At 39.7% G+C, this 15,419-nt stretch overlaps 1 protein-coding gene and 1 pseudogene across 1 annotated transcript; one reads left to right on the top strand and one right to left on the bottom strand.

Moving 5' to 3' along the window:
- Positions 1 to 4,519: 4,519 nt before the first annotated feature.
- Positions 4,520 to 6,049, top strand: LOC101311262 (UDP-glucose flavonoid 3-O-glucosyltransferase 6-like). Its single transcript, XM_004295466.1, has one exon. The coding sequence runs from the start codon at positions 4,628 to 4,630 to the stop codon at positions 6,047 to 6,049; it is 1,422 nt and encodes a 473-aa protein (XP_004295514.1). The 5' UTR covers positions 4,520 to 4,627.
- Positions 6,050 to 6,774: 725 nt separating this feature from the next.
- Positions 6,775 to 8,227, bottom strand: LOC101311555 (annotated as a pseudogene).
- Between the last annotated feature and the right edge of the window lie 7,192 nt (positions 8,228 to 15,419).

Raw genomic sequence — 15,419 nt, forward strand, 5'->3', positions numbered from 1 at the left:
CTAGTGACGAGGTGATGAGTGCTACAGTGAGGAGACATGGCCGGACACGCAGGAGGAAGAGATATCCGAAGCCATGTCCCGGATCGATACTTCGGATCCGATACTTCGGATCCGACGATTGGGGCGAGGATTATGGGCACAGCCTTCCCACCGAGAGCAAACAACTTCTACTGCCGGGGTCTAGGAAAGAAAGGCGAGGGGGTCCTAAAGACCACTCCAGTATTTCAACGAAAGGCAGCCTCGACCAGCAGGAAGATCACGTCCACGACCACCAGGACGACTCAGCTAGAGTCGGAAGTTCAGAGACTACGAGAACAGCAAGCTGCTCAGACTGCCTATAATGCCTCGCAGGCAGCCTATAATGCCGCGCAGGTAGCCTATGTTGTCGAGATACATGCCATCCAGCAGGCCCAGTTGCAGCAAATGTTCCAGTACATGCAGGACTTTACAGCTGCCCAGCTTCAGGGACTTCCGGCTCCGCCCATGCCTACGGCTATACCGCTACCCCAGCCGCCGCAACCTCCGCAGCAGCCCCCAGAAGCGGATATTAATTTAGACGATTTAGATTTTGTGTAGTTGATGAATTATATAGTTTTATGTGCTTGTTGTTGGTTATATGGAATTGTTTTGATGTATTTTGCAGCTTGCTTGGAATGGTAATTCAGAAATTTCGGGGTTTTTTTTTTTACTGGAATGGACTTATAGCAGACGAAAAACGCCTTAATTCGTCGGCTAAAGTTTTTCTTTTTAAAAAAAAATAAGTTTTAGCCGACGAAATACGCTTTAATTCGTCGGCTAAATCCCTATAAAGCCAACGAAATAGACTATATTTCGTCGGCTTTAGTTATTTTTTATTTTTTTATTACAAACTTTAGCCGACGAATATTTTAAATTGTTCGTCGGCTAAAGTCGGAGAAAAAACCGACGACATGTCTTTCGTCGGCTAAACTCTAGGACTATAGCCGACGAATACCTTAAATATTTCATCGGCTAAAGTCTGGGAGATAACCGACGACATTTTTTTCGTCGGCGAAACTCTAGTCTATAGTCGACGACTTCTACATGTGTCGTCGGCTAAAGTCACCACAGACGACCTCTTCCCGACAAAATCTTAGCCGACGAATTAAGCTGACAGGCCGACGAAAATTTTTCTTCAGCTAAAGTGCTTGTCCTGGTAGTGCCAGTTGTATATACTTGTATCATGTGTTAGCATATCAATGAAAAAATGTAGGCGTGGAAATGTGTCTTCTAGCATTTTAATTGGCTAGGTTCGAAACCCCAAAAAAGGTTTTCTTTTTAATAATAAAAAAAATTAACTATGTAAGAAAGCCCATTTATTTTTTTTTTCACACAGGGCCTTAAATTCTTCGGTCGGCCCTGCCAATAAGTAGGAAAGGTAGAGATAGTGAGGTTGTGGCTACACTATGAGCAGCTCTATTGCACTCTTTAGATAAAATAACTTAAAAATACATTTGCTTCATCCACTAAAGCACCCGAGCTAGCTGAAATTTTCTTCATCGGAATTTAAGGCCGGCCAAGAAAATATTTTCAACAGCTCCTTCAATCTCTAGCTAGCTGACTAAAACCAGCCTGACTAAAACCCCGCCCCCCCCCCCCCCCCCCCCCCACCCCCCCTCCCTCTCGGATTGCCAACACTTCAATGCAGTTGACATTTTCGTCTCTAGCTACAAAGTACAACCAGACACCATTGTTCACCTGATCCAGCGCACCATCTATATTAAGTTGAATTGCACCAAGCCGACAAGTTGACACTTAAGTACAATATAGAGGTAAGAAAAAGAAAAGGAAAAAAGATGCGCTCTCTCTCTCTAAACCCTAGTGTGGGGGTTCTTGGCAGTGGCACGAGATCGGCACTCGACGTGGCCTCTTTGACTTCCTCTCAGAGTTATATTGAGGGTGGTGGGATTGGCTTTGCCCGTCAACCATCCTTGGCATGGAGATGGGCATGTTGGAGGGACGTTGGCGCTCATGGAAGATGGATCTCGAGTCCCTTGCTGTGATTTCCATCCAAATCTAAGGCATGTGTTTCTGTTTTTGGGTGGCTTTGTTGACGACGACGATGGTGGCCGGATGTTGATAGCTTGTCGGTGGCTACCTGGCAAAGAGGTGTGTGGCGGCAGGAATAGAAACTTGGACTAGAGCTGCCTTGGACTGGATTGGGCCCTTTCTCCAGGTTGTTGCTTTAGGGCCCAAGTGGAGCATGTCAAAGCGTTCTACTGGCTCTCCTGCAAATGAAAGGCCTAAGATGGTGGCAATGGAGGATCCCGGGGTAACCTCCTCTATGTAAGATGGTTCCAAAATAATCGGCTTTTACACGTTTAAGGCATGCTCATTTCTGTTGCATTTGCTTAACTATGGTTTTTGTTTCTTTAGTTTTGTTTTCTGTTTGGTTGAACTCCATGATAGTTTCATTTAGGTTGCTTTCAGGTTATTTAACATGGCTTTTTCTATCGTTGTCCTTGTGGGTAAGTCATGTTGTAACTGTTATTTTTTGTTACAATATTAATGGCTTCACGTCCATATTAAAAAAAAAAAGTTGAATCGCGCCAACACTAGCTTGGCTTCACCCATCTGTGTTGTCTCACAAGAAGCAGCTGCCCTGAGCTTGCTTCGACATTCCCCATGGACGGATCTTAGTATAAGGTTATCTAGGCTATATAGCTCATAGGGATTCCTAGCCAATCAAATTTTTACATGTTTAGACTTTTTGAATCAACAAATATGTTAGTTAGGGAGCACTTCTAGTGAGGACTCTTAAGTTGAGGACTTTTCGGTTTATGGTTTAAAAGACTCAATTTTCGATCACATTTTGACATCTCTTCCGTTCATTTTTTAGGTTTATATGAGTATATCATTTCTATAAATTTTCACCCAAATTGATGTTCGTTAAGATAACAAACTATATCAAATTAATGGACGAACCAAATCTGTTAAATATGAACCGTTCAAGTTCATAATAGATAAATCACACTTATGAATGCCTTAACAATTTTCAATATAGCTGAAAATTTGAGAAAATAATCTACTCATAAATACCTATAAACTGAACGGTCAAGATGTGGATATAAAATCGAAAGATGGGATAAGCCGAAAAGTCCTCACCAAGTCCTCAACTTAAGAGTCCTCACCAAGTCCTCAACTTAAGGGCCCTCACTAGAAGGACTTCTATGTTAGTTAATAGCCCAGCCAAATTTTCATCCTACAATAAAGTAAAGTGTTAAATTAATTATCTCAAAGTGCTAATTTTTATCTCTGGTAAAAGATTTTCTATCAACAATGAGAATAATCGAGTTCCAAACTGTCAAATGTATATGATAAAAGGAAGTTATTTTAACATTCATAAACTCTTTGCTCATTCTTTTACTAATTACATATAGAAATAGTTATTTGTAAAATAAAAAGAAAATGTTGTTTTTAAAAAAATAAAAAATAAAAGTTCATGTGACAGATATTAGCCTAGTTAGTACATCGAACCATGCAGCAGACTTCCCAACAGGTTCTCCAGCACTCAAAGGAAACCCCCCAAAACAAATATTACATACTTAACATAAAGTGTAAGTTTAAGTTATTGAAAGAGCAAAACAAATTAGTGTGGATTACCATTGATTGGGGGAGGGAGAGCAAGTGGCAGATATGTTGGTTGGTCATCGTCAGGCTTGGTTTGGTGGAATGAGACTCCTCCTTTTCTTTTAGATCTTTGTCGACGAGACTCTCTTGGTCTTCCAAACTTCAGGTTTAGTTGAGTTGTAGTTTCTCTCTTTTTTGTTGTTTCTTCCGTTTTTAGCAGAGGACATGGGTGTTGCCCTGCCTTCTGTTGTTGGTAATATCTAGCTTCTTTAATAAAAGGAGTTGAGAGCTTTCCTTTCTCCACTCATATTTTAATTAGAGAAAAATAAATTAATATGGATCGTAAACTGAACAGCATGGTACTATTTCCTATCAATACGGACTCATATACGTACATACATATGATCATCATTTGGTATCCAATCTGAAATTGATTCAAGTTTCTAATAATTTTTTTTTCTGTAATATATGCAAAACAGTCATTACTGATCATGCTCTTTTCTGGATGAACCAGATGCCATCCCAGGGTCATACAATATATGCCAAATTGGTCATTCTTGCCAAGTCAAAAAGAAAAGAGAATATAGCTCTTTTTAATTCACATATATTAACATTTGGTCTGCGGACCAGAAGCATTATTGAAGTCAGAGATGGCCTATTCTTCCAAGATATTGCTTGTTAATTAAGATGATCCTAAAGAAAGAACGCCTATATATAAATGTTTGTATTCGCCTATATATAATGTTTGTATTCTTATGGTGATATGGTCATATCATAATGTGTCACAGGCTAATATATATAAGGAATCAAACAGGTAATTCCAAAAGTCCATGGTGCGATTGGTGCCCCGATTATTCAACTTTTTCGACCTCAACCAACGAGATCAGACAATATCTCCTATAAATATTTGCATTTTGTAATTCCAAAGTTTGTGCTATACCCTATAATTGACCTCATTTGGAGTAATTGGACCACTCCATCACCACCCACACCATTCGAGCCTCACAGAGATAACTCCAAGTCTTAAGCTAAGAAAGCCATGAGCAAATCGGAGGTAGTGTTCATCTCAACCCCTGGATCAATCGGAAACCTAGTCCCACTCGTCGAGTTCGCTCAGTTCCTAGTGAACCATGACCCTCGACTCCACGCCACCATCCTCATAATCACCATGCCCCAAAGACCCACCATCAACACTTACATCCAATCCCGCGCCGCCGCTTCAGCCACCACCATCAACTTCCTCCACCTCCCCATCGTAGACCCTCTTACAGAGGATGAGTACCAGTCCTCCATCGCCTACCTTTCCCTACTCATACAAAAAAACAAGCTCCACGTTAAACATGCGCTCACCGAGCTCATATCCTCGACCGAGTCGAACCCAGTTGTTGCGTTTTTCGTGGACATGTTTTGTACGTCCATGATCGACGTCGCCAACGAGCTTGACGTTCCTTGTTACATGTTCTTCGCTTCTCCGGCGACGTTTCTGAACTTCATGTTTCATATTCCGGTCCTGGACGCCGAAATCTCCGACGACTTTGTCGACTTGGATACTGAGTTGACTATACCGGGTTTTGCTAACTCGGTGCCTCCGATGGTGCTGCCTACGGCGCTGTTGAATAAGAAGGGAGATGCGTACGCTTGCTATTTAGCCCATACGGCAAGGTACAAGGAACCCAAGGGTATTGTTGTAAATACGTTCAAGGAATTGGAGCCACACGCGCTTTACACGTTGGCTACGAGTGATTTGCCGCGAGTTCACGCTATTGGGCCGGTTGTTGATCTTAACGGGGTGGCCCAATGGCAGAATCCCGACCGGTACGAGAGCGTGGTGAAGTGGCTCGATGACCAGCCTCCGTCATCGGTGGTGTTGTTGTGCTTTGGGAGCATGGGAAGTCTTAATGGGCCTCAGGTGAGGGAGATTGCATTTGGGCTTGAAAGAGCCGGGTTTCGGTTTTTATGGGCTTTGCGTGAACCGCCCAAGTCCAATGTATACCTACCGACCGACCCCACAAACGTCGACGAGGTATTGCCGGATGGGTTTTTGGAACGGACATGTAAATTGGGCTTAGTGTGCGGGTGGGTCCCACAGGTGAAGATTCTAGCCCACCAAGCGATCGGAGGGTTTGTATCGCATTGCGGGTGGAACTCGATTTTGGAAAGCTTGTGGTATGGGGTACCGATCGCCACGTGGCCGATTTACGCGGAGCAACAAATGAATGCCTTTGAGATGGTGAAGGAATTGGGATTGGCGGTCGAGATTAGGGTGGACTATAGGGAGGGGAGTAAGATTGTGATGGCGGAGGAGGTGGAGAGAAGCATAAAGAGGTTGATGGACGGTGATCACGGAGTGAGGACTAGGGTGAAAGACATGAGAGAGAAGAGTAGGATGGCGTTGATGGAAAATGGGTCTGCATACCAAGCATTAGAAGATTTAATTGAGGAATTATTACCCAAGGTATGAGACAGTAGTATATTGTCATCTCTCTATGTGTTTTGTATGGAGGCTAGAGCAGTTGAAGTTGGAATAATTGTGGCAAGTTGGAATAATGTAGCTATATTTGTCCTCACATTGCTTGTTTATATATATGTCCAAATTGGCATCAATTGAGCATCTTCAATAGTAAGTTAAATTGCTAACTATATTTGGTTAGGAGTGATAAATATTGAGCTAGTTTTTATATTCAGCTCAAGTTAAATCTAAACCCTAAACTGAAGTTAAATTATCATTTAAACGTTGAAAAAGTTTTTGAATTCAGCTCTCAAGTTAAACGTAAACCTAAAATCAAGTTAAACTATCATTTATACGTTGAAAAATGTAACTTCTAATTAAATTATTTCTATGGGGTCAATATGCATAGGAAGGTAACGGCAAAAGAGAGGAAGCGGAAACATTACTTGAGGAGCTACACAACTACACAAGCAGCAGGATAAATCACTAATGAGCTAAACTGAGCTAGTGTTTGTTTTTGCGTGAATCATGGACTTGCAGCTAGTTAAGTGCTACACACTTGAAACTTCAAAGTAGCATGCCTTTCACATCTTGGCATCTTGTTATAACATTTTGATACACGCCAATCAGTTTAGAAGGTTACAAGCTTACGATGTTGATTGAACATACAAAAATAAAGAATACGAGCAATGCATGATTAAAAGATAGTATTTGATAGACATTCTCCTTGTAATGACTCAAATATTGGTCATTATGTCGTCAATCAAGCGTGCCAAGGATGTAAATGATGATCCATTTTCCGTTACAGCCTTTCTACTCTTTTCTTTCATCTCTTTAGCATTTCTCCTCACGGGGTCGTCACCGTCCATTAAGCGTGTTACTGCTCTCACTACCTCCTCCGCAGTTACTAAATCGTCGTAATCCCTATGCTTGATCTTAATTCCTACCGCTAATTCTAACTCTTTCACCATCTCAAACGCATTCATTTGTTGCTCGGCATATATAGGCCATGTAGCAATTGGTACACCATACCATACACTCTCCAAAATTGAGTTCCATCCGCAATGTGATATGAACCCTCCGATTGCGTCGTGTGCTAACACCACTGCTTGCGGGACCCACCTGCAGACCAAGCCCATCCCGACACTTCGTTCTAAAGGCCATTGACCTCTTTCTCGAGATCCATATACTTGCTTGAAAGGCCCAATGCCTTAGGTGGCTCACGTAAGGACCACAAGAAACGAACTTTGGCCCGTTCAAGCCCTATTGCCACCTCTCTCACTTGAAATCCGGTAAGACTTCCCATGCTTCCAAAGCACAAAATACCACCGAAGATGAAGGTTGATCATCTAGCCATTTCATGATGGTATCATGGCCAACCTTCTCTGAGTACCAATCATCCGGTCCGGTGACATCAACGAGTGGTCCGACCGGATAAACAGGCGGACCTCGACCATCAGAAACAACATTAAGTGCATGTCGTTCGAGTTCGTCAAACGTATTGACAATGATTCCTTTAGTTTCTCTGTACCTATTTGCATGATGCAAAAACCAAAAGTACCCATCTCCTTCTCTTTTGAGCACCACCAAAGGTAACACTTGCTTCGGTACCGGATTAACAAAACTGGGTATCATTAACTCACTACTAAAGTCACCAAACTCAGTCGTGGTTGTTTCTTTGTCTAGGGTTGGCAAATGAAGCATAAACCCTAGAAACCCAGCAGGAGACGTGAAGAACAAGTATGGAGGAACCTCTAGTTCTTTAGCCACATCAATTATCTCAGTGCAAAGTACGTCCACAACTAATGCAGCGAGTCGGACTCGTACCGAGTTAGAGTCTGACTCGGCTTGCAAGGTGTCAGTGATTGCTTGCTTGACGTGGGGTTTGTAACTTTCGACATGGAGAGATGTCAAGGCTTCCATTGATCGGAAATGATCCTTCGGAGGGAGGTCTATGAGAGGGAGGTCGATGAACTGGATATTATTAGCAGCGTAGGCTTTTGCTCGGGACTTTGCATATTGGTTGACCATGGGCATATTTGGTGTCGGAATGATGGGGATCATTACTGAAATTTGATCGTCGCGATTGGCAATCCGTCGTGCAAACTCGATCATGGGGACCAAGTGACCGATACCTGGGCTGGGAATGATCACCACCATCACTCTTTCTTTAGTGTTTGGTTCTCCCATCTTACTCTGTTTTTCTCAGTTTAGTCAAGCATGTACCATGTACCATGTATGTTCTAATTAATCTTTGATTAGTTCCTGTATTTATACATGTGTCTTAATGAAACGTTAAAGTTAAAATCGGTAACGTTTGTTGATACTTTATTTTGAAACCGGTATTTTGTTGTTTCTCTTGGCTAGATGTTACTGGTGCTATTAAGAATATTGATGAAATTGTGTTGTTTCTCTGGGCTAGATGTTACTAGTGTCATTAAGAATACTAGGTTGTGTGCCCGCGCGTTGCTGCGGGGAGCAACGTGGGGAACAATGTGTTGGAAAAGGACAGAAGTTATAGACAGATGGAAATAATCAGCAACACATTTACATAATGTATTAATAAAAACCAAGAAATGCTAAAGAAGCTTACATGCCCTACTCATGGCACATCCCATAAGTGCAACAGAATACTGCTTCCACATATAGAGCATAATAGATGGAAATATGAATCTGAAATTGTAAAGAGGGGTTTCTATTGCACACATCAAGTCCTCCACATAACGAATCAGTTTAGCAAATGAGACTTAAATTCGACTAAACATGATAATTGTTGCAAAATTTTACTCGCCTCAAATTCGAAACAGGATTGACACTGCAGACATTATTTCCAAAAGTCATTCCAGAAATTGGATCACTCTCCAAGTCTCTTATTATGGATAATTCTAAAATGCATTTTCTCCCTAAACTGCAAAGTTGCAAAAATGAAAAAGAGTAGCTTGGTTACATAAACACACTTGCCAAATGGTTATTTTCTTTTAAGGGAAAATTGATCAGATAATTACAAAATATATATATAAGAGGAGAAACAGAGGAAATGCAAAATGCCAAGATGAAGAATCGCAGCAGAACCTCAATGTGAACACTTTACATGAAATGAACTAATACAGTAACTAAAAAGAGAAGATAAGCACAGTAAATCAATAAGCACAGCACTTCTAAGAATTGGAACGGAAGATTGTGCAAATCTCAAAATTTTGATGCATCCAATCAGGAGTTTCAGTATTTCAATGCATGTTAGTGTACATTCTGATCAAAATCACAGTACGTAAGATAATAACAATTACTTCAATTGTGCTAGGAACTTGAGAAAGGAAATTTATAGGTTAAAACTTCATTTCCTCCTGGAAAACAAATGATTGTATCGTTAGACTTGATGAACTTTTGCATGTCATTATTGTCATTTGTATCATAATACCAAATTTACTAATTCAAAATCAGAAACAAAAATCCATTCTATGAAGTATAATCGAAAGTGGAATGACTTTATAACTGTAATGACTTCTGACTACCAAAATAACTTGATTCACATTCTATAAACTTTTCTTGACTTGATCTAGAAATTATGTTATAAATATCCTTCTAAACTAATTCTCTTAAGCATAACACTGACAGTAGCTCTTATAAAAAAGCACACTGTACAAATAAAAATAAAAGAAGCAAACAATGACAGTAGCTCTTATAAATTCAAACAAAGACATCTCAAATCACAGACGAACTTACCAAAGGCACCTTAAAATCATAGACCCAAAACGAAAAAGAGCACCTTGAAAGCGTAGGATCAGCAGAGACATACGTACATAGCTCATTACTAATCATAATTAGATCACCAATGCAATAAGACTCAATTGTGTGTGACAATAGGTATCAAGACGGGTTAATGTGTTTGTACTTTTCTTCTATGTGTTTGTGGTTGGGGCTCATCATAATAAGAAGCTGAATATTTGTACGTGTGACATGCGAAGGGTATCAAAAATTTAAACTAAAAAACTTTATGCATTTAGGGAAAGTGTATTAATCGTAAAAACTTACTGGCTTTGACATTTTAGGTATGAAATGCAAATAATAATCGTAAAAGCTTACTGGAAAAGGTATTATGTCCATTTTGTGCCATAGCTAACAAACAATATCATTTTCAAACCCTTTCCTTCTTACAAATCAATAATTTAAACAACAGATAAGATAGTAAGTAATCTATTTTAAAGAAATGCTCCGGTGTTAGCAGGTACAATATTTTCAATCAATAATTCTTCTATCAAATGTGTCACATGATTAAACATACTAACAGATAGTAATATCCATTTCACATATCCATGTAATTAACCAAACCAAATACAAAAAAAAATAAAAAATAGAAAAGGTGTATATGAAAGATAACATATCAAATCAAATCGAAAGAGGCTAACTACTAGTTCACCTGTCAAAACATAGCTCAAACCCTTTGAAGTATATGTGTAATTCGATTAAGACCCTTTTGGAGTCATCGTGCCTTGCCCATCAAATCAACCTGAAAGAAGAGATTATCGTTCATATAAGAGTATCTTTCCTATTATTTAAAGATCCAACACAAAAGAGTCTTTGTGTGTTTGCAGCTTAAAGTGTTAAAGTTCTAGCATACATAAACACCTAATTTTACCTCTATTTTTGATGTCAAATCTTCTCATTGGTTTTCTCAAGCAAGTGGCTGCAGGTTTGTTGTATGCATGTATTTTATCAGTGAATGCAGAGAAATTAGATCTTTAGCCATGCCACCCTACTGTTAAAGTAAATGTGAGATGTTCAATCAGATATCCCATATCAACATACTTCTGGAATGATATATTCAAAACTGACATTTTACTACAGCAAACATAAAAGTACTCACAAAGAGATATTCTAATTTTCCTAGTACCATGTCTTCTCAAAGAGGCATCAGCCAAAAAATTTCCTGCCTGAGCTGCTTTTAGTTACTCTGGTGCAGATATTGCTTGAAATAATCACCAGATTTAAGCTTATTATGATAACCAGATCCAATTCCTTGATCAACTTCTCTGATTCCTGAAGAAAAGAAAACATATGTCAATCACCTTCACGCATTAGTTGACTCAGTGGTCCTACTACTAAGCTAGCTGGTTGGTTAGTTATTTACAAAGTATAGATATAATCACAATCAATTAAAGACTCAAAAACTTTACTGCCTCATATTTCAGCTTGAGTTCTTTCTACTGTATCCTATTTCGATTTTATTATCTTCAGAAAGCGCTTTGGTTCTGATGCACGTCTAACCTAGTAACAATGAACAGTTAATATTAAGACTACTATTGCTGCATTATAATATAAGTAACAGTTAAAATGACAGGAGTTTGCAATAGGAGAATCAACAAATTAAGGGATTAACAGTCTTCCTTCATTAAAGAAATAACCAAGGACCATTGAAAACATTCAACACAAATTATCAGAGAGCTAAAAGAGAGAAAAATTTTCAAACCTGTAAAGACATTAGGGGATAACATGCGGGTGAAATTCCTTGATAACATCTTTGTTCATGACAACAGTATGGGAGATAGGCTTTTAGAATGAAGCAACTAGGAAAAATAGGGGAAAAAAATGTTCATATATGGAAAAACAAAATTATCCTTCAATTGTCAGTTTTTTTAACATAATTAACGGTACCAGATACCAATATTTGGTCAGGGTACAAACGTGAGATACCGTTTTGAAGTTTTTTAAAGTTGAGATACTAAAAGTTAGCTTCTCTAAATATGAGACACTGTTTGGATTAATTTTTTTAAAAATTAAGTATTACACAACAATACCAAACTAAGCCCGAAACGTAAGTAAACATTGAATCCCGGCCCCTTGTTAGGAATTAGGTTTCCAATTCATAGAAGTGCTCATTTGATATAGAACCACTCTCAAAAAAAACAAAAAAAAAAAACAAAAAAAAAAAAACATGCGAGAGCGTCTCCGAGCTTCTCGGAGCGACCTCGTTTTTCGAAACCTAGGTTTCGAATGGCGGCGCGGCTCTTCCTTTGGGAACGGTGGCGATCGTGCTACGGTGTGGTATCGCGGCTGCGCAGGGAGTCATCCCAACGCTGAACGCGTGGGTGGCGAGAGTTTCCAGACTGGTGACTTCTCAAACCATGTCTTGGATCTCCGAGTTCAATCGATGGCAGCGTGGGCTGTGTTTTTGGATCTCCGGCTTCGCGATCTGAGGTGCGACAACGGGGAGATCAAGAAGTTTGGTGCAGCGTCAGTCAGTCAGGGGAAGCAACCTAGGTTATTCCCGGCAGCGACTCGTGTTCCAATCACTGAACGAATTCTGTTGGTGGGTATCGGACGAGATCGACCTCCTGCCTTGGCGCGATTTCTGGCCAAGGATGTACACTCGGTTGGGTTCAGTGTCGGCGGTAGCCGACGTTGTTCCGGACGGACTGCCGGAGAAAAGGGAGACTGGACTGAGCTGTGATGGTGGGCTGGGCCTGATACCTGTAGCTGGGCTCAATGCATGGTTTCTTGGTGGGCTAGTGGTTGTGCTGGATCCAGGTACAGTGGTCCTGGCGATGGTTTGGTTTGCTGGGTTGGATGTGGACCTAGGGGATGGGGGTGAAGTTGGCCAGCTGTGGGCCTGGGATGCTAGACCGAGGCTGCTCGGGGAATAGTCTCATTTCAGGATTGAACGACATATACACCGTTGGGTCTCTAGGCCTCAAGTTGATGTTTAGGACTTTGATTTTGTTTGTGTAGGTTCATTGTTTTCTAGTTATAATCGTCAACTTTTTTGGACGGCTTTTGTGGTTTTTCCATTTTAGTTTCTAGATATAGGAGAATAAAGAGTTTACTCTTGATCTTGTAGTGGAGTTCACTCCTGCCTGACTTAGCAATAGTCGGTTGTATGACTTAATCTTAATGCCAATGAAGTTATTCATTTACCGTAAAAAAAAAAATTTAAAATTAGGTTCCCAATTTGCCATCATTAATTTCATTGTGACCACCCAAATCATTTTGTATTTTTGTACGTAACACTTCCATACATGGACCAAAATACACATAAATTCATGGACCAATAATAATTGAATTCGTTTTTGTTTTTTTACAGGAAAACATTCCTTTTATGGAAACTTTTAAAACCCTTAAAACAATTTAAGAAATTTTTATGGAGTTACTCAATCAAAAAAAAAACATTTATTATGGAGCTAGAGTGGTTTATTGTGGTAGCTAGCTTAGCATCTATGGCAGGTTAGGAACAAGAGAATCCATTATCCATGGTGGGGCTATGTGTTATGTGTAAAGTTTAGTTAAGAAAGTAGTTGCTTGGTGGGAGGGTTTTTTTTTTTTTTTCGGTAATGAGAAATTCATTAAGAGGAAAAACAAACAACAACAGCTGAAAACAAAAAACACAAAGAAAACAAACTGCCCCATTAAAGAGGGGGAGAAGCTGCGTCAAAAAGTAAAATTCGTATGAGAGAGAATGGAGGGTTGGAAAACCAATCTTCAGAGCACACTCTCTACAAAGACAAAGAGGCCACAAAGTTCCTACACGTACTTTGGAAAATAAAGTTCCTACTGAGTTTGCAAATGAGTCATATGTTATATATGGGGAAAACTGGAGCCTGATATGGTATAACTTAATATTTATGAGGCATTAGATCTAGACAGAGGCGTCTGTAGCACAGGGGCAATTTGCAGAGATAAGAATGGTGTGTTTAATTTGGGGGTTCTTGCTAGCCCAAGAATCGGTGCCCTCACACCCACAATTCTGTGAGTTCAATGCCTTGATTCATGGGTTACACTTTTGTATACCAACGGGGTTTTCTCATGTAGAAGTTGAAGGTGATGCACAGTGTGTATGCTGCCCTGGATTATCATCTACATAGGATCTCAGTATTGATGGTGCGCTGGTAGAGAATGCAAAGGCTTAATCAGTCAATTATTGCAAGGTGGAGTTTTGTGCCCAGGGAAGGAAATAAGGCGGCCCACAGGGTAGCCAAGCCTGTCTTACCCTTTTCCTACCTACTGGTGGCCTCTAGTACCAAATTGGTTAGCTCATATAATCAAGAGTCAAGTTTGTAGTTTTATAGTCTTATAGTGGAGTATGGTACTTTTTCCCAGGTTTATAATGAGTTTAATGAGACCACTATATATTTCTTATTGTACTCTTCTTTGGGTGAATTGAATAAATTCTTTTGGATTAAAAAAAAAATGTATAAAGCCATGAAAATTAAAGTCGAAGGTAGTGAGCGCAAACATAAGGAGTTCATTTTGTCAACCAGTAATTGAAGTTGAATGACCAATATCAGCAATCGCATCAGCTAGAAAATTTGCTTCTCACCAATATAAGTGAAAGTAATTGATTGAAAGCGATGAGCAAGCTTCCTTAAAGCATCTTTAGTAATGTTGACTATTTTTGAGTTAAATTTTAGTCAAATTAGCTAAAATGTCATTTTTGTTAGCCACTTTAGAAATTAGAAATGTTGCTACATTAATGCTCTCTATTTTAGCTAGCAACAACAATATTATTCTTCAAATAAAGATTAAATAATTTAAAGGGCCAATGATAAAAAGGTACTTTTAGAAGTAACAAATGATAAAATTGTTAATAAATGTTCATTGATGATAAAACAGTACACCTATTTAAATCCTTTAAAGCGTTGCCCATAAAAATAAAGAAAATTACGATTTATGCCACTAACGAAAACCGTCGAATCCACTCTCTTCCAAATCCCAAATCCATTTCAGATCACCATCTCCTTCTCTCTCTCTCTCTCTCAAATCCGCTAGCGACGAACCCTTCATTGTTCCAATGCTACTCCTCGACCTTGCCAACTACGCCGACTAGGGCTGGTTCCTGTTGACTACTCCATATATACCGCCGCCGGCGACAAGAAATCAAAGGCCGACGTCGATGTGTTGAAGGACGTGCTGCTTCCAATGCAGGCGGAGGGTCAGGAGTACAATGAGCCTCAAGGTTTGGCTCTCTTTGATTGCTTTGAAATGTGAAAGTTTGAATTCGTATAAGAATATCATATTTGTTGCGAGATTGTGGTACACTTCAAATTTGATAGGTTTCGGTTCAAATTTTCATGAATAGGCACTGATCTATGATGCTTACGAATTGGTTTTACGAGAAGGACCACATTGAATTTGGTTATGTTGGTTATGCACACCAGGTGCTTGATGAAATGTCTGTGAATGAATTTTGGTGTTTTTGCTTGATGAGACCACAGTGGACATTGATGTGCTAGCGAGGGCTGACCTTCTCAAGTTCTTGAGCAAGAAATGTGAGGAAAGAGATGCTACACAGTATGAAATTGGAATTTGTGTATGAATTTTGTAATGGAATATTGGTTTCGATTAAGATTTATAAAGTTGGTATTGTGGGAGAAGTTGAGCTACTGGGTTC

The sequence above is a fragment of the Fragaria vesca genome, linkage group LG3, assembly GCF_000184155.1.
Source record: "Fragaria vesca subsp. vesca linkage group LG3, FraVesHawaii_1.0, whole genome shotgun sequence".
In the NCBI taxonomy this organism is placed as follows: domain Eukaryota; kingdom Viridiplantae; phylum Streptophyta; class Magnoliopsida; order Rosales; family Rosaceae; genus Fragaria; species Fragaria vesca.